This window comes from Halichoerus grypus, chromosome 3, assembly GCF_964656455.1.
Source record: "Halichoerus grypus chromosome 3, mHalGry1.hap1.1, whole genome shotgun sequence".
NCBI lineage: Eukaryota > Metazoa > Chordata > Mammalia > Carnivora > Phocidae > Halichoerus > Halichoerus grypus.
The window spans coordinates 33,967,396-33,985,848 of NC_135714.1; the positions used below are offsets into that span (position 1 = coordinate 33,967,396).

At 46.2% G+C, this 18,453-nt stretch overlaps 1 protein-coding gene across 5 annotated transcripts in view; it reads left to right on the plus strand.

The window, feature by feature from the left end:
* The first annotated feature begins 7,968 nt into the window (after positions 1-7,968).
* Positions 7,969-18,453, plus strand: part of LIMCH1 (LIM and calponin homology domains 1) — a 318,240-nt gene continuing 307,755 nt past the window's right edge. For all 5 annotated transcript variants that reach the window (XM_036076942.2, XM_036076952.2, XM_036076955.2 and 2 more), the window contains exon 1: positions 7,969-8,149. In XM_036076942.2, coding sequence (XP_035932835.2) covers positions 8,054-8,149 — 96 coding nt within the window. In that variant the 5' untranslated portion in view covers positions 7,969-8,053. The remainder of the gene's footprint in view (positions 8,150-18,453) is intronic.

The following is an 18,453-nucleotide window of genomic DNA, read 5'->3' on the forward strand; positions in this document are numbered from 1 at the left end:
TGGCCATTGTCATTCACTCATCCATCCATCCATCCTTCCATCCATCCATCCTTCCATCCATCCATCTATCCATCCATCCATCCATCCTTCCATCCATCCATCCATCCATCCATCCATCCATCCATCCTTCCATCCATCCATCCATCCATCCATCCTTCCATCCATCCATCCATCCATCCATCCATCCATCCATCCTTCCATCCATCCATCTATCCATCCATCCATCCATCCATCCATCCATCCATCTATCCATCCATCCATCTATCCATCCATCCATCCATCCATTCTTCCATCCATCCATCCATCCATCCATCCTTCCATCCATCCATCCATCCATCCATCCATCCATCCATCCATCTATCCATCCATTCATCCATCCATCCTTCCATCCATCCATCTATCCATCCTTCCATCCATCCATCCATCCATCCATCCATCCATCCTTCCATCCATCCATCTATCCATCCATCCATTCGGCACTTACTTGGTGCTAAGCCATGGCAGTGCCAGTCTCAAAGGAAAGGACTGATTCTTACTATACATTTAACCACAGTACAGTATTATATGTGCTATGGTGGAGGTATAAAGAAGCAGCTATCCCAGTATTTCTCATTGCCATTAAATAATGTCTCATATATATATATATATATTTTTTTTTTTTTTCTGGACTTATTATGCTTTCTGAATCTAATGATTCATGCATTTCATTAATTCTAAAAAAAATTCTAGCCATTATCTTTTGAAATGTCACCTCTCCTCATTTTCTCCATTCTCTTCTTCTATAATTCCTAGTGATTATTTTGTGGGAAATTTGTATTTTCTTAACCATTCTTTAGTACTTTTTCTTATTTTTCTCTGCTTCATTCCATATAATTTCCAAAGATCTGTTTTCCAGTTCACAAATTTTCTCTTCGCTTGTGTCTAACCTATACTTTACCCCATCCTTTGTGTTTTAAATTTATGACTATAATTTTCTAGTTGTTCTTCTCATACTTGTTCATATCTGTGTGTCCTTTTTACTGTGTCTTGTTACTTTCTTCTGTTTGGATTCATTATCCTATGTCTTTAATCACTTAAAAATTTATTTTATAACCTCTACTGATAGCCCTATTAAATGAATTTCTGGGAAACCTAATTGGGTTCTTTGTCGTGCCTCTTGAATTTTGTTTAGATTACATGGTTTCTGCATGCATTTTGTACTTTTAAATTGAAAACTGATCTTCATTAGGGTTTATCTGTGAGAGTCCCATGAGGCTTAGATGGAAGGCATTTTCTTCCAAAGGGATTTTACATTCACTTCTTCTAGGAGCCCAAGAGGCCCTAGACCAAATCGTAAGTTACTTTTTTAGCTTGAGGGGCCTTGGATCGTGGGTATGTTGTCTATAAAGAGGATTAGGCTTTTGTTTTTTTTTTTTTTTTTTTAAAGATTTTATTTATTTATTTGACAGAGAGAGATAGTGAGAGCAGGAACACAAGCAGGGGGAGTGGGAGAGGGAGAAGCAGGCTTCCTGCCAAGCAAGGAGCCCAATGCGGGGCTCGATCCCAGGACCCTGGGATCATGACCTGAGCCGAAGGCAGACGCCTAACGACTGAGCCACCCAGGCGCCCCTGGATTAGGCTTTTGTTTACACATTCTCAAGGGAGGTTCACCCATATCTCCCAACCCAGAGCTGAGGTCAAGACAAAGAAACGTCCTTATCGTCTCCCTCTGTGGTGGTGGAATATTTTCTGGTCCAGTCTCTCTCTGTGGGATTAGTGTGTATACGTGCATGTACGTGTGCATGTGTGTGCGTGCGTGTACGTGTATGTGTGCATTACGGCTCAGTTGCATTCTCCACGTGACACAGGCACAGGCCCTGAACTTCCAGTACTATAGCCCTAGCCCTAGGTTTCTGAGTCTAGCAGCCACTGTGCACTATGTCTCTCCATGGGATGGCCAAGGGTCAAATCATGGATTTACTGCTCTAGTTTTATCTTTCCTTTCCATTTTGCCTCCTGGGGAATCTCTGTTAGTCTCTTTTGAGCTTGGCTCTTCATGTAAAGAATATTTTATTTATTTTGTGTGGCCTTTCTAGGAGTTGTGTAGCAGGGAAGTTATTCAGTCAGTCATAGTCTGGGAAATTGAAATTGTTATTCGCATTCTTTTTTTGATTATTATTATGTCCAGTTAGCCAACATATAAAAAGCTTCTGCACAGTCAATGAAACAGTCACATTCTTTTTAAACGGCTTTAAAAATCAAAGCAATGACAAATTAAGAGTGTTTTTCGGAACCCTCCTTAAAGATTTCCATACCTACTTTGCTGTGTGGAGAACCCACCACATTATGGGAAGACAAAAAGAGAGGTGACTAATTTTGACTTGGTTGCTAAGGAAGTGGCCAGAAAGGTGACAGTTAAGTCAGACTTTGGGGAATGAGAGATTTAGTTACCTTATTTACCACCAACCATTAGTCTCCAAACTATTTTACACGGTGAAATTTAGACTTAATCTTTGTCCAATTGATTTACCTCGTTTTATATATTAATAGATATACATATTTTAATACACGATGTCATCAAAGTTATTATTATCCACTGATTTCTAAGTGGCAGGCAAGGAAGCCGATGCTTTATCGATAAAACCGAAAACCCAGAAAGGCTAAATAACATTTTCACTCATGTAACATAATGAGTGACAGGGCTGGATTCAAACTTGAGTGTAGCAACTGTAAAATGTGCCCTTTGGGGAGCTTAAGTGACCAAAGGCCCCCGCTGCTGTGCTCTGAAGTCCATTGCCATGTCTCCATTGAGCCCGGCTTTCCACTGGGCTGCTCGCAGCCAGTTACTAAATGCGGCAGGGATACTAAGGCAGGCTTTTCCTGGAAGACCCGGGACTCCTCTGGCGGGGGACTGGCTCACAGACCTCCTCGCCAAACCTTTCTCAGAGTGAACGGCAGCCTTAGATGACACTCTGCCTGACCTTCCTTCCTTCTCTTTGCTTGAGGACAGACTTGCATTGTGCTCTGACTGCTTCCCCAGCATTTTCTCTCAAAGTCACGTCCCCAATAAAATCCTTGCACGTTTAACTCCATCTTGGTGTCTGCTTCTCAGAAGACCCAGACTATCACACCTAATTTGTGTGACCTCAAAACCCATGCTTTTACAAAAAATAACTAAAAACGGACTAAAGATCGAAATGTAAGAGGGACAACTGTAAGACTGTTAGAAGAAACATAGGCATCAATCTTCATGACCCTGGATGAGGCAATGCTTTCTTAGATATGACACCCAAAGCACAAGCAACAAAAGAAAAAATTGATATCTTAGACTTCATCAAAATTAAAAGCTTTTCTGCTTCAAAGGACAGCATCAAAAAAGTGAAAAGTCGGGGCGCCTGGGTGGCTCAGTTGTTAAGCGTCTGCCGTCGGCTCAGGTCATGATCCCAGGGTCCTGGGATCGAGCCCCGCATCGGGCTCCCTGCTCCGCGGGAGGCCTGCTTCTCCCTCTCCCACTCCCCCTGCTTGTGTTCCCTCTCTCGCTGTGTCTCTCTCTGTCAAATAAATAAATAAAATCTTAAAAAAAAAAAGTGAAAAGTCAACACATAGGATGGAAGAAAACATTTGCAAATTATATATCTGATAAGGGACTCCTATCTAGAATATATAAAAAACTCTTATAACTCAATGATAAAAAGACAAACGACTCAATTAAAAAATGAACAAAGATATGAATAGACGTTTCTTTTTTTTTTTTTTAAGATTTTATTTATTTATTTGACAGAGAGAGACACAGCGAAAGAGGGAACACAAGCAGAGGGAGTGGGAGAGGGAGAAGCAGGCTTCCCGCAGAGCAGGGAGCCTGATGCGGGGCTCGATCCCAGGACATCATGACCTGAGCCGAAGGCAGGCGCTTAACGACTGAGCCACTCAGGCGCCCCATGAATAGACATTTCTCCCAAGAAAATGTGCAAACGGCCAATTGTACGTGAAAGGGAAATACAAATTAAAACCACAATGAGATACCACTTCACATCCACTAAGATAGCTATAATAAAAAAATCAGAAAATAGCAAGTGTTAACAAGGAGGCGGAGAAATTGGAACCCTTCTACCCTGCTGGTGGGAATGGTAAATGGTGCAGCCATTTTGGAAAAATGGTCTGATAGTTTATCAAAAGGTTAAATACAGAGTTATTGGGGTGCCTGGGTGGCTCAGTCGGATCGGGAGTCCGCCTTCGGCTCAGGTCATGATCTCGGGGTCCTGGGATCTAGTCCTGCATCGGGCTCCATGCTCAGTGGGGAGTCTGCTTCTCCCTCTCCCACTCCCCTTGCTTGGGCTCTCTCTCCCTTGCTGTCTCAAATAGGTGAATGAAATCTTTAAAAAAATAAAAGAATAAATAAATATAGAATTATTGTATGACCCAGTGATTCCATTTAGCATTTAGCAAGACAAATGAAAACATGGGTCCACATAAAAACTTGTACAGGAATGTTTATTGCAGTATTGTTCACAATAACTGAAAAGTGAAAACAACCCAAATGTCTATCAACTGATGAATGGATATACAAAATGTGGTATACCCATACAATGGCATATTATTTGCCCATGGAAAGGAATAAAGTACTGATACATGCAGCCACATGGATGAACCTTGAAAACATTATGCTAAGTGAGAAAAACAATACACAAAGGACCACATATCGTATGATCTCATTTATATGAAATGCCCAGAAGAGGCAAATTTATAATGACAGAAGGAGATTAGTGTTTGCCAGGGCGCAGGGGCATGGGAAGTTTGGGGGATGACAGCTAAAGACTATGGAGGACGACGGGAAATCAAAATGTTCCAAAATTAATTGTGGTGATTATTGCACAATTCAGTGAATATATTAAAAAACAGTATGTGAATGATATCTCAATCAATCTGTCACTAAAAAAATCCATGCTCTTTGAATACACTATATCCTTCATTTGGCATTTATCCTAGAGTTCCTTGTCTTATGATTATTTTTTTCCAACCCAAATGTTGCTTCAGACCATCCAAATAGTGATGATCTTTGAATTGTGGCATTTCTTCTGGATTTGGTTTCTTCATTAGAATTTTTTCAAATTTCCTCCAATGGATGCATGATACTTTTATATTTGAGATTTACATTATACAGAAATGAAAATGTTGTGTCATTAACAAAATTATTAGCTGCTAAAGAAAAAAGTCTCTGTCCCTTTGTGGATTCCTCTGATGCTAGCACAGAAAGTAGGTGCTTAACAATAATTTGTAGATATTCTTGATAATGGCACTAGGTTTTAACGCCATTATGGTTGTGAGTCTTTGGGTCTTTGGTAATCTATGTGGATTTCTTATTGGTAATAGAGTTCGGGAAAAGTAGGTATTATTTTGTGATTATAAACCTTAAAAGACTTGAAAAGTATTTTCACTGAAAGAAAAAAATGTTTTAGTTTGAATGCCAGTTTCAATAACAGATATTTTACAGATAGGGTAGATTTCACCTTCATGAAAACATTTTCAAACATTTGGGTCAGCCGGCTTCCCCTCCTCCTAGTTGCTCCCTGCAGGGGAACCTGCCCAAAGGGGTGTCTTCCGATCGTGTGCTGGAGTCCGTGTGTGAATTATTGACTTTGCCATGTTTCTTTATGGAGACAAGGTCATCCTCTGACAATATTTCATTAGCCCTTTTCTTCAGCTTGTCTTCTTTACTCTTCTTTGTAATTTCTCCCCACCCTCCTTTTTGGAAAGCAAGAGGGAAGGGATGCTCAGCTGGCTTAGACTGAGCCCTATTTGCCAGCCCCAACGTGGGTCTTTCACATTCAGAAATCCTGTTTTCTCCTCACAGTGGACCTGCTGAAAGGTTGCCATCTCAACCTCATTTGAGATGAGGAAACTGAGGCACAAACTGTAAGCAGGAGCGTCTGGACCGGGGCTGGCAAGGCAGCGCGGTGCGTGGCTAAGGGCAGATCTGGCGCCAGGCTGTCTGGGCTTGAATCCGGGCTTCAGTGCTCAGCAGCCGTGGGGACCCTCCTCCCCCTTCCTTCTCTCAGTTCCTTAAGGGGTTGATAATAGTCTATGTTACCAGGCTGGAATAGGGAATGAGTTAGTCAATGATCTGTAATGCACTCAGAGCAGTGCTCGGCACAATGCAAGTGCCATGTAAGTGTCGTAAAAGTAAATAAACTGAAAGCTGTCTGACTCCAAAGCTGCTAATGGTGGAATTTCAGGCCTGCTTTTTGTTCTGTTCCCCTATTAAAGCAGCAGAATTGGGCAAAAGCTAACCTTGGACTCTGAACAGGGAACAGAGACTTTGCTGCGGAGGCACCCACGGACTTCCTGCTCTGTCCAACCCCTCTTGCCATCAGCCGTTCTAAAATGTGAATCCATTTGCTTTAAGTTAGCCGAGAGCACTGAGCTCTTAGGTGCCAGCCCTGGGCTCACCAGTGGATGCCCATGCACTAAACCCCAGCCGAGGCCTGCGGCGCCCCCTTCCCCGCCTCAGGCCTGGCCTAGCCCGAGGCCTCCCCCGTGTTGTCATTCCCACCTGGTTCCTTCCTTACCACACTCCAGTCATGCATGCTAGCCTTTGTGGGTTCCTCTCTCAAGGCCTTTGTACGCATCTGGAAATACTTCCCCGGATTGCTGCGTGGTTAACGTCTCTCCCATTCATGTCATCACATCACCCCGCCTTGTCAGAAAAACCTTCCGTGATCATCAAATTGGGCTCCCAAGCAAAACAGGAGGCATGCTCAAGGAGAGTGGCTGAGAGTTTATTAGGACACCATTAGGAGGAAGTGGGCAGGGAGGGGAAACCACAATAAGAGGGGAGGCCTTTACCACCACCTGGCCTGAGGCAATAGGTTGGGACAAGAGGAGACTGGGAACTTCAGAGAACCCAAGGACAGGCCCCAGGCAGAGCTGTAGGCCTCAGAGGATTGGTGCGGCAGCCAATCTGCTAGACTTCTGCAGTAAGGGGCAACATAAATACCCCACCTCCCTCTCCTCCATCCCCCTTGACCTCCTGCCTGCTTCCCATTCACGGAGCCTGGACGGCACAGATCAGATCCACCTCCCAGGAGAGGGGTGGAGAGGTAATCGGAAGTTAGCGACCACTCTCTCTTCCCAGGTCATAGTTTATTTTCTCTTTTATCTTCTTAACATACATGACTCTCCACAATCACCTTCTTTTGTTTTATATGTTTATTGTCTGCCCGCCCCTGCCATCCCCTCTAGAATGTAGTTCTCTTGAGGGCATAGACTCTGGAGTTTTCTATTTTTCTTTCTTTTTTCATCTCCAGGTCCCCAGCGCCAACCTCAGGGCCGGATGTATAGCAGGCGCGCTGTAAATATGGGTTGAATGAATCAAAGGACTGGGTCATACATAGCTTGAAGAGAAAAAGGCTTATAAGGGTGGTTTTTCTTTTTTTCTTACAAAAGGATCGGGTGACTGAACACTGCCTGGCGCCGGGGCCGAGGCCTGCACCTCTTGCCCACAGTTCTGCGGCCGGGAGGCCGGCAGGTGCGGCGAGGCCCCGCCGCGGCCCCGCCGGCTCCCCCGGGGCTGTGTACGCCGCGGTGTGCGCGCGTCTCCCAGGTGCCGGCCGACCCGCTCGCCCGTCCGCAAAGGGCCCGGCGCGGGGACGTGCGGGGCGGCTGGCCGAGTCCCTGTCCAGGCCCCGCTGCGGGCAGGGAGGGAGACACCCAGTGCTCGCTCGCGGTTATTTTTAGTCGGTAGCTGAGATCCCCCCCCCCCGGGGGGGGATGCGGAGCGGCCAGAGAAAGTGGGGAGAGAGGGAGCTCCCGGCGCCTCCACGCTCGCTCCCGCCGGGACTCGGGGCGCGGCGGAGACCGGGCGGCGCAGGGAACAGTTGCCGCGGCGTCCTCCGGCGGCGCGCCGCTCTCCTCTGAGACCTGCGCCGGGCGGGGGCGGGGCGGGCAGGGGAGGGGAGAGCGAGCGAGCGGGCGGGCGGGAAGGGGCGGGGAGCGCGCTCCTGCGGCGGCGGCGGTGGCGGCGGCGGCCGTGCTCATCCCGGCGGCCCAGCGCTCGAGTGCACGCGGGGCTTCGCAAATGGCTTGTCCCGCTCTGGGTCTGGAAGCTCTTCAGCCTCTGCAGCCGGAGCCGCCCCCCGAGCCTGCTTTTTCGGAGGCGCAGAAGTGGATCGAGGTAGGTGCCCCCGGCTGGAGGGAGGCCTTGCAGGGGCGCCCGAAGCCACCGACCCGCGCACACGGACGACAGGTCCAGCCTCGCCTCCCCCCCCCCCCCCCTTTCTTTTGCCAGCTGCTCCGAGTCACCCGCCCGGGCCTCGTCGGGCGAGCTGCGATGCCCTGGCGCCCTGGCGCGGGTCTCGGGCGAGGGTGGGCGGGAGTGAGGGACGCCGCAGTCTCGCAGTGCGCGTGGGGGGCACGAAGCGCTCTCCTGCTCCTGCATCCCTCCTGCTCGCCAGCCGCGCAAATCTCAGCTCCCGCCGCTTCCACGCGGGGCCAAGGGAAGCGCAGTGCCCGCAGAAGCGCCGCAAAGGCGCAGGAAGCGCGAGACCCAGAGTGCCGCGGACACCGCATTTGGGGGGGTCCTGCTCCCCGTCCTACCTTCCGCCTTTTGACACCCCCCCCCAGCTCCTCCCGAGCGGAGTTGGCAGTGTCTCCACGGAAGCGCGTACCCACCAGAGCTTCTGGCTGTATTCCTGGCAGCGGGTCAGGTGTGAGGCTGGCCCAGCGCACAGGGCCGGGGAGCCTGCAAGACCCACCTGCGAGCGCGCCAGCCGCATAGCCGCTGCCCAGCCATTGGCAGCCCCCACTCCATGGCGGAGGCGGCGGGGCGGGCTCCCAGGTGCCGGATCCCCGGCCCCGCTGGCATATTTCACTTCTTAAATGACTCGGTGGCAGGCCAGGGAAATCACTGGAGCTCTCGGCTCAGTCCAGGAAGCGCTCGCTGGGTGATCCTGATTCTCGATGTCTATCTGTAGATAGATGCAGCTTGGTGGTTCTGCGCTCCCCAAATGACGCGTCTGCCGGGGATCAGGACGCTTGGAGGGCGCGAGGGGGGAAAGGTGACCCCCTGTGATCCGTGCAGGAGCCTCTATTTCGCCCAGAGGGCCTTTCTTGAGGCTTAGCGGAAGGCGAATTTGACCCTTTTCCTCAGGGACAGGCAGCCCTCCTTGCCCATAGTTCAGAGGAAGAAATGCACCGTTAAGTCATTGGCCCAGCAATGGTGAAGCCTGTTAGTACTCAGGCTGTCACTTGGTGACACCCTCCCCTCCCCCCCCCCCCCCCCCCCCCCCCGTTCTCAGGATGCTTCAGAGGTAACAGAGCCTAGGATGGAACAGATTTGAACCTGCTGAGTTGCCTGCAGAAACCACCCTCACTTACTGGGGCTCTAATGCTCCTGCAAGAGGCCTGCCCTTCCCAGGGTTAACCTGCTCTAAGCAAGAGTGTTTGGCAGAGTTTAGAAACATCTATTTAAAAATAGGGTGAAAGAAACAGAAGACCAAACTTGAGGCTCTGTTGATAAAAGCCCCAATCATATCTCTCATAATTTGATGGCTCATGACCAGACGAGAAAAAGACCTTGGCTTTTAATTTTTGATTTGTGGCCGGAAAGGCTTGGGGTGTGACAGGTGCTCTCTGTGCTGCATACTCAGGCTCACAGGACACACAGGAGACGTTTGTATTCACCGGCTTAGTTGAGAGTTGGAGAGCTGTATTTTTCATGTTCTTGAACTTTAAAATTCTCAGGAGAGATTTTGGATGTGGATAGTAGGGGAGGATATCAGAGCCCAGCAATCTTGCAATTCTTGAAGGCAAGTGGTTTATCCTCAATATCCTTAATTGTAACATTAATATAGTCTACTTAGAAAATGGGTTGTCCTATAAATTACATGCAGGAAAGTGCACAAATCTTAAGCGCACATCTCCATGAATGTTCTTATATGTATATGTACAATGACAACCCCCACCTAGATCAAGATCTAAAACATCTCCTTCAGCCCAGGGGCCCACAGTCTGTTTTTAAGTGGTGGGATGTATTAGGCTAGATATTATGCAGTACAGGGTATCAGCTTTTGTCCTGGTTCCACTGGTTTAAAAAAAAAAAAGAAGAAGAAGGGCTTCCTTAAGAAAGTAGAGCCCCCATTAGGTGCTATAGACGGCCTGGCATTATTCGTGATACCTTGCAGGTATGCCCGTTTGAGAATGCGAAAACCGTGGGCGTGCGTGGCTTTAGGACGGGGCGGCCTTGGCGCTCTGCTCTGCGCGTGCATTATTGAAGCGGCCTATCTCCTTTCAGTTGCGGAGTTTGGTTTCTGGGAAAGGAGAGCTTCCCCTCCCAGGCTGTATAAAAAGGTATTTGCTCCCGGGAGAGATAGTGACCTCCCTTTTTCCTTCCCGGAGGTCCCTCTTGAAATGTAAATGCCGCGTCTGCAAACCGGGGAGACCCGGGAGCCTTAACAGATGGTTTTGCGCGCAGTTGCCCGGTGAACAAAGATTCCGCGGCTAATATAGCAATACTGTAGTACTTAGAGCGAGCTGAATTCCTGGGTGGATTGTTATCTCGAGACAATTGCATCTCCTTTAGGGGCCCCATTGTCTTCGGCAACATCCTCATTGGAAGGGCTTTGTTTTTCACTTTTGTTCCGTCGGTGATTAAATTTCCCACAGGCTCCCTCCCCCCCCACCCCTTTGAGTAGTCAGGAATTTCACCCTTTCAGAAAAATGTTCCCTTGGGTGCAGCAGGTTAATAAACAAACTTTGCAGCTTGTCTTTCCTCCTCAGCCCTTGGTCTTCCTTGAGTCATGGGTTGGCCCGAAAAGATTCATTCTTAATAACGGCTCAAGGAACAAGCTCCCGGAGATCACTTGTTAGTGAGGAATTTCTCAGCCTTGGCTAGGGGAGGGGGGTGCGACTGGCAGGAAACATGGGCCTGGGCACTGATATTCCCACCTCAGCCCACTCCCAGCTTCTGCCTTGGCTGGCAAAGGTGAGAGCCCAAATGGAGGTCACAGACCATGTGGGAGCAGCTCAGTAACACAGAACTTTTTTTTTTTTTTTTTTTAAATAGCTGCAGAAGCAGGCTGCATGTCTTAATGTGGGTTCAGGAGACTCCTAAAGGAAACAGCGAACTTCCAGTATTAATTGTGGCCACCAGCAGGCAGGGGCCTAACTTCCTTCCACATTCCTCTTCTAGAAGGCCTTCCTAAACAAAGGGGCAGTAAGGACTGCACAGGGATTCAGACTTTGGAGCGGGGCAGCCTGGGTTTGAATCCTGGGTCTGTTGCCTTCTAGCTGGGTGACCTTGGCCGGGCTGCGTTTCCTCCCCTTTTGGTTCTAAATTGTTTTCTTTGAAAGCTAGCTCTAGTCGTTAACAACAACAAAAATCACAAAGATACTGTTGAAAGCATGTGTAAAACACGGGCACCAAGAATAGCTTACCTACCTCTAGGAGTGCTGCGAGAGTTAAATAAGTTAGTATATTTTAAATGCTCAGAAGAGTCCCCAGTATTTAGGAAGTGCTGTCTAAGTGATAATGGTTGGCATTATTACCATTAACAACACTACTGCTATTCTTACCACCATCACCACTATCATCATTAACACCCCTGTGATTGCCATTATTACTGTTGTTCCTACAGCTGTTGGGAAAGAAAATCTTCAGAACCCTAAGTTTCTAACTGTAAAAAAATATAATTCAATTACCTACTCATCTCATTCCATTATCTTACCTTATGAGCTTCAGATACCTGGCCTAGAAGTTTAAGTAGATGCTATGTTACCTTGCATTAAAAGAGATTTAGGGGTCAGAGCAAAACCAGTAATATCTACTTATAAAATGATCCTGGTGGTCCAGTCCATTAAGGCTTAGAAAATGATTCCTCAATATTATGTTGAATATTTACGTTTACTGTAGAGTCTTTGTTACTGAACTCCAAGCAGAGCGCTCAATGCCTCTGCTCTTGCTGACGATCCAGCATTAAGTCATTATACAAATAGTGGCTGTCTGAATATTCATCTCAAATGTAGCAGTGTTTTGTTCACTAAAGTTGTATCTGCTACTGCTAGGAAAAAGAATAATTCCCCCCTTTATTTCCCTTCCTCTTCCTTCTCTTCCTTCCTTCCTTTCCTTTTCCCTTGATGATATCTATTGAGTTACAGGAGTTTGTTAGTGGGTAGATGATTCTAATTTTCTTGGTAACCACTGCCCCCTCCCCCCCCGCCTCTCTGCCCACAACAATATTTATCTGTTCTAATCTGTAGTTCTTCTCTGCAGTGCCAAACACTTTCTGGAGAAACAGATGTCCCTTCAACTTAGTTTCAGTTGTGATTTGGAACAGGTTGCCAGGCCTTTGGGGAGGGGTTGGAAATTTCAACCCAACTTAGCCTTGCTTCTCAACGTGAGAAGTCTCTGGACTCTTTAACCTTAATCATAGCATGCCTCTGGGGCTTGGTGCTGAATATAATCTTATTTGTGACCTAATCCATATTTCACATGAGTGGGGAGTTGTGCCGGGAGGGATCAGTTCATCATTTTGGGTCATTTCCACTTGCCCATATAGAATTGTTTTCTTATTCAACTGGGACCTGATTTTGAAGATTAAAAGCACCGAGGGTACCTTCGCTCTCCAAGGCTGAACGGATGTTGTATTGTTTGGCAATAGGGAAAATTTGTGAGTAGTCTTTGAGAACCTAGCATTTAGTGTCAGGTAACATACGATATTTGCAATGTCATGACGAGTGAACATGTGCCATAAGTTAGTCATTCAAATTCTCCAGCTCTGGGGGGACTTGATGATTCTTACGTGTTTTCAGTACCACGGAGATGTAAGTGGGCATGTGCCTCTCCAGCATCGCGCGGGGAGCTGAGGAAGAGGGAGAAAACCTTTTCTGGCTGGACCATGGAAAGGAGTAGTGGTCTGAATAGATATGTAAATCAGAGCAGGCAGCATCTTTCTCACAAGGACATTTAAATAATCTGGCCTGTTTGTATACAAGAGCCGCTATGACACAATGCGGTCACGTGGTAGGAGAACAGTGCGGTCCCACAGATTTGGGGAAGAGGGAAACGGAATGGGAGGAGGAGCCGGCACTTCTTGCCCCAGCATCTCCCTGGAAACCGAGTTTGTAGTGAGCCAGCTCCGAATGCGAGACTGAGCTCTGGCCACCAAGAAGGGGCAGGGTGGGGCCTGTGTCCCCAGCAACTGGATTTCTTGGCCCTCTGCTCTCTGCCGAGGGATGACAATGGAGCCATGATGCAGACATCTGGCCGTGATTCCGTGGGTGGCAGTCAGTGCTAGGTGGGACCAGGCAGCTCCTGGAAATTGGCCTGGCAGCTTCTCTTTCTGCTCTGAACCATTCTGAAATTTAAGAGTGTAGTTAGGAGTCACATGGTAATGATAATGATGGTAATGAAACCGATGCTCATGATGATAAAAGCTGATATTTATTGAGTGCTTACTGTGTGCCAGGCACTGGGCTAAGAAGTCTATGTCTGAATGAATCCCTTATAAATAAGTACTACTACTATTATCCCCATTTACAGATGAGAAAATTGAGGCCCTGAGAAATTAAGTATCTTGTCCAAACTTTCAAGTAAGTGGCAGAACTAGGACTTAATTAAAGCACACTTTCTTAACTTTTATGAATATATATACATTGTTAGATACCCCAAATCTATAGCTGAGGAAATTGGGGCTTTCAGGAATTAGGAAACCCCCCTAGAGTCACCGAGTCAGTGAGTACTTGTTAGAGTCAGGATTTAAATCCAGGCTGTCTGACTTTGCAGCCCTTGTTATCTGATCCCTTATATTTCTTCCCACATTAGGACCAGGTGTAAAAACTCCGGTAAGGACTGAGCTTCCTGTTTCTCTGATTGCAGAGGCTTCCCCCGTTGTGGGTTTCGAAAGGTGTGAGTCCCTAGACCATTCCCCAGGGCTTGTCTCTTTCAAATATGGGTGCGAAGCGGTGTCTCTTCTCCGCGCTGATGTGTTTAAGCGCCGTTGGTGCATCTGTCTGAGGCCTTTACCGCAGCTCCTTCACCTTCACCTGAGAGTGTTCCCGTCTGGCCAAGATCTCACCTGGGAACAGTTTTGTTGTTGAGTTCAGCCAAGAGGCATGTCCTTCCGAGAGAGGAGATTGGCAGTCTCTCCTGCAGGTATCCACGTCCCATCCTAAAGAACTGAAGGGTCAGAACAAAGCAGCTCTGTGACTTCTGGGAATCTTGGCTTGTACTCGGCATCCCAGTTACCTACCTTCCAGTCTAACCTTAATCATTTGGGCCTTTATTTTCATGGTTGAGAACTGAATCAGTTAACACTAGTTGACAAAACAGCTCTCACTGGAACTAGATTTTCTTTCTTTCTTTTTTAAAAAATATCTTATTTATTTATTTATTTATTTATTTATGAGAGAGAGAGAGAGAGAGAGAGAGAGAATCTGAAGCGTACTCCCCGCTGAGCACAGAACCTGGTGCAGGGCTCGATTCCACGACCTCGAGATCATGACCTGAGCCAGAACCAAGAGTCAGTCACGTCACTGACAGAGTCACCAAGGCGCCCCTAGATTTTCTTTTTAAGCCCAGTTTACTCTTCGGTGGTTCAGAAAAATGTGCAAAAAATTTTATAATATTTCCCCTCATTTGTTCCTAAGTATGTGTGTGTGTTTACATTTGAAGCAAAAGAAAGGTATCAGATACCATCTCTTTGGGGTGGAGAGTTGGGTAGGAAAAAGGATGACTTCAGTGCAGTCAAATGAGGAAAGGAAAGGATAAAAGAACTTTGTTTTTAAGTGATTGAGAAATATAAAAATAGTCTAAATTAGAGGGTTATTAGATGATACAGGAAAAAAAAATAGTCCTTAAAAAAGTGACAAAATATTGGAAAAACTTCTGCCTGGGACATGAGGAGATGTTCTATCTCTTTCTGCAAGGAAGAATGATGTCATGCAGTTCAGTTCTGCTGTGGTAAAATTCCATGTTTGCAGTGTTGAAAACAACACTCCCAAAGAGATGTCCTCATGAAGCTAACCCTGATGGGATGGCCGTTGTATCTCAGGGAATTATCTTTAACATAGGGAGAAAAAATGAGGTGACATAGTCTTGTGACCTGCACCTAAGGAATATCTTGGTGGATATCTTTCCCCACTAAACTTATGTTGTCAGCAGAACTGCATCCTTGTATCTATGATGGGACCTTAAGAACAAAGTATTGGTTAGGCTGAGAAAGCTCCATGTTTCCACTGCTCTGCATTCTGCCTGTGATAGTTACCATGCTGTAGCTAGTACAGGATGCAGCTTGGCCACCTGGTCAACCATAGAATTTAGAGACCTACCCCACCCACCTATCCCTAAATAGCCCATTAGGAGGCTATGTAAGAATAGACCTGCACTTGTTTTTTTAAAGTAAATGTCAAGGGCAAAGGCTTGTGGCATTTTTATTTCCATGACCCAATACTGTTATAAAAAAATCCTCAGCCTGATTTTTCTTACCAAGGGATTGAAGTTTTATTTATTGTGCTGAGTACACAGCTCTCTTTTCCTTCCCTGATAAACATTTAAAAAGAATGACACTCAAACCATTATCTTCTTCTAATGGGAAACTGAAGGAAGGCTAGAAGAGGCTCAGCCGAATTGTTTAAAATATGAAAATAATTATTTGGGACACTTGGTTATCACTCATTTGTAAGTTCACTTCAGTGTAAACACTAAAAATAAGCATACAGTGAAAATAAACATTAATGTGTGAACGTGTTTTAAACAAATTAAAAAATCTGTTTCCTGGAAAGTAGTTACTAAGCCCCAACAATGTGCCAGGCATAGTGCTGACAACCAGGGTTAGATGGTGAACAACAGAAACCTAATTCCCACCCACATGAAGTGCACAATGTCGTATGTGTGTATGTGTGGGAGCTTAAACTAAAATACGCAATTACAAATTGGGATACGTACTATGAAGACAAAGAATGGGGGGCTTAAGAGAAAAGTACTTGAGGCAGACAAGGACTCAGTGAAAGTAGTATTTAAGCTAAGACCATTGAAGGGTGCTGAGCCGGAGAATTAGATGGATGCAGATTTATTGAGACAAGGGCTTGCATGTACATACAACACAGGTTTTATTATGATTATGCTTTTAAAAAAAGGTAGAATAGGAACACCGTTAAAGTTCTCCAGATGTATTGAAGGTGTGTGTATGTGGGTGGGAGGGGGCAGGGAAAGGGGCTGAGTCAGAAGTTCTTGAATATTCTTGCAAGCCACTCAGAGTAGGGTTTGCATCATGATCCACTGCCCCTCTTAGGACCCAGGCACAGATAAATCAAGACCTCCTCTTCTAGGAGAAATGGCAGAGAGGATCTTGGGATTTATTTTTTGAGCATGGACTCTGGGATTAAAATTCTTTTTTTTTTTTTAAGATTTTATTTATTCATTTGACAGAGATAGAGTGAGCACAAGCAGGGGAAGCAGCAGAGGGAGAGGGAGAGGGAAAAACAGACTCCCCGCTGGGCAGGGAGCCTGACACAGGGCTCGATCCCAGGGCCCTGGGCCAAAGGCAGATGCTTAACCAACTGAGCCACCCAGTCGCCCCTGGGATTAAAATTCTTATACAAAATAGGGGCTATAGAAGCTGTACTCCACTCCGAGGTAAGAGGCTTGCAAGAAGCCTGCCTGCCTTTCAGTGAGTGAGCGGAGCGATTTTGTATAAGACTTTGGGTGATGACCTATAGATGTCCTCTAATTTGGGAACTTGCCCCAGATGCCTCTAAAAGAAGGGACTTTATAAGCTAATAAAGTCATGTGCCATTTGGGAACCCCAGAAGTTGTAAACTCTGGAGGTCTGTGACTTTGGTTTCTTTCAGCACTTGAACCCATCACCCCTATACCCCCCCCTTCCTCATGGTTCAACATGGCTGCTAGAGATTCATCATCACATCATCTTTCAAGAAAGTAGGATGGAGGAATAAAAAACAAAGACTACATAAGACACCTTCTAGAAAATTTTTCCTGATACTTCTGCTTATGTTTTATTGCCTAGATTTTCAATAACATGGCCACTCCTAGTTGCAGGGGAGGCTTCAGTGTCCTCAGGTCATACTCTGGGTTCTATTCCTCGGAAGAAATGGGAAAATGGCTGTTGAGCTAAGGGGACCCTGGGATGTCCTTTCTCCACTTCTCCAGGGACAGATCCTTTCCAGACAGAGCTTAAATATGTCTGCCTCTGAAGCAGACTCCCTGATTCCTCTAAGCCCATTAATCCCTCCTCCTCTGTGCAAACCTGGCATTTAGTATCCACCTCTGTTAGAAACGTTGTCATATATCATTGTAACAAATATATTGTTGGGTGGGATCTGCCCCCCTTTGGTAAACCCCAGGGCTCTTGTGGCCAAGGACTGGGACTTAGTCATTGTCCCCATTCCTCCTCAGTCTGCTCCCCACTGGAGCCCCATGGCTACATTACCCATGGCCCGAAAGGTTTCTCAGGGAGCCTGTGCTCAGCTACAATGGCCTGATTGGCACTTGGACTCTGCCATGGCAGAGAAAATAGACTCTGTTGCTGCCCTGACAGGAAGCAAAGTTGTTTTTTTTTTTTTTAAAGACTGATTAAAAAAAGCAGTTTACCCGGTGGTTGCCTGGAGATAGTCAGTGATTGGACGCTTGGAAAGTGATTTCACTGTTGGCTCTTAGGCAGGTGATATCAGTTGAAGGAATGACTTAAGAGGCCAACTTTCCCCTCAGGTTGGACTGGTGTGGGGCTCACAGTTCCTGTCTGCAGAGTTGGAGAGCAAACATCTCTGTTCTTTAAATAAACATGCCCCCCCCAGCATTTTCACCTGGGACTCTCACCTTTTTTTCTCCTACCTCAAAGCAGTCAGTTTCTTCTCTCTTACCTGTTGTGGGGGTGCAGATAATTCCCACCTCTTAGTATGAAAGAGAGATCAGAGTACTTCAACTTACAAGATATCCAAAAACGTTGCTATGGCCGAGGTCACAGACGTTGCTGCCTATGTTCTCTTCTAGGATTTTGATGGATTCCTGTCTCATATTTAGGTCTTTCATCCATTTTGAGTATATTTTTGTGTGTGGTGTAAGGAAATGGTCCACTTTCATTCTTCTGCATGTGGCTGTCCAATTTTCCCAACACTATTTGTTGAAGAGACTGTCTTTTTTCCATTGGACATTCTTTCCTGCTTTGTCGAAGATTAGTTGACCATAGAGTTAAGGGTCCATTTCTGGGTTTTCTATTCTGTTCCATTGATCTGTGTGTCTGTTTTTGTGCCAGTACCATACTGTCTTGATGATTACAGCTTTGTAATAAAACTTGAAGTCGGGAATTGTGACACCACCAACTTTGGTTTTCTTTTTCAACATTCCTTTGGCTCTTCGGGGTTTTTTCTGGTTCCATACAAATTTTAGGATTATTTGTTCCAGCTCTGTGAAAAAAGTTGATGGTATTTTGATAAGGATTGCATTGAATATATAGATTGCTCTAG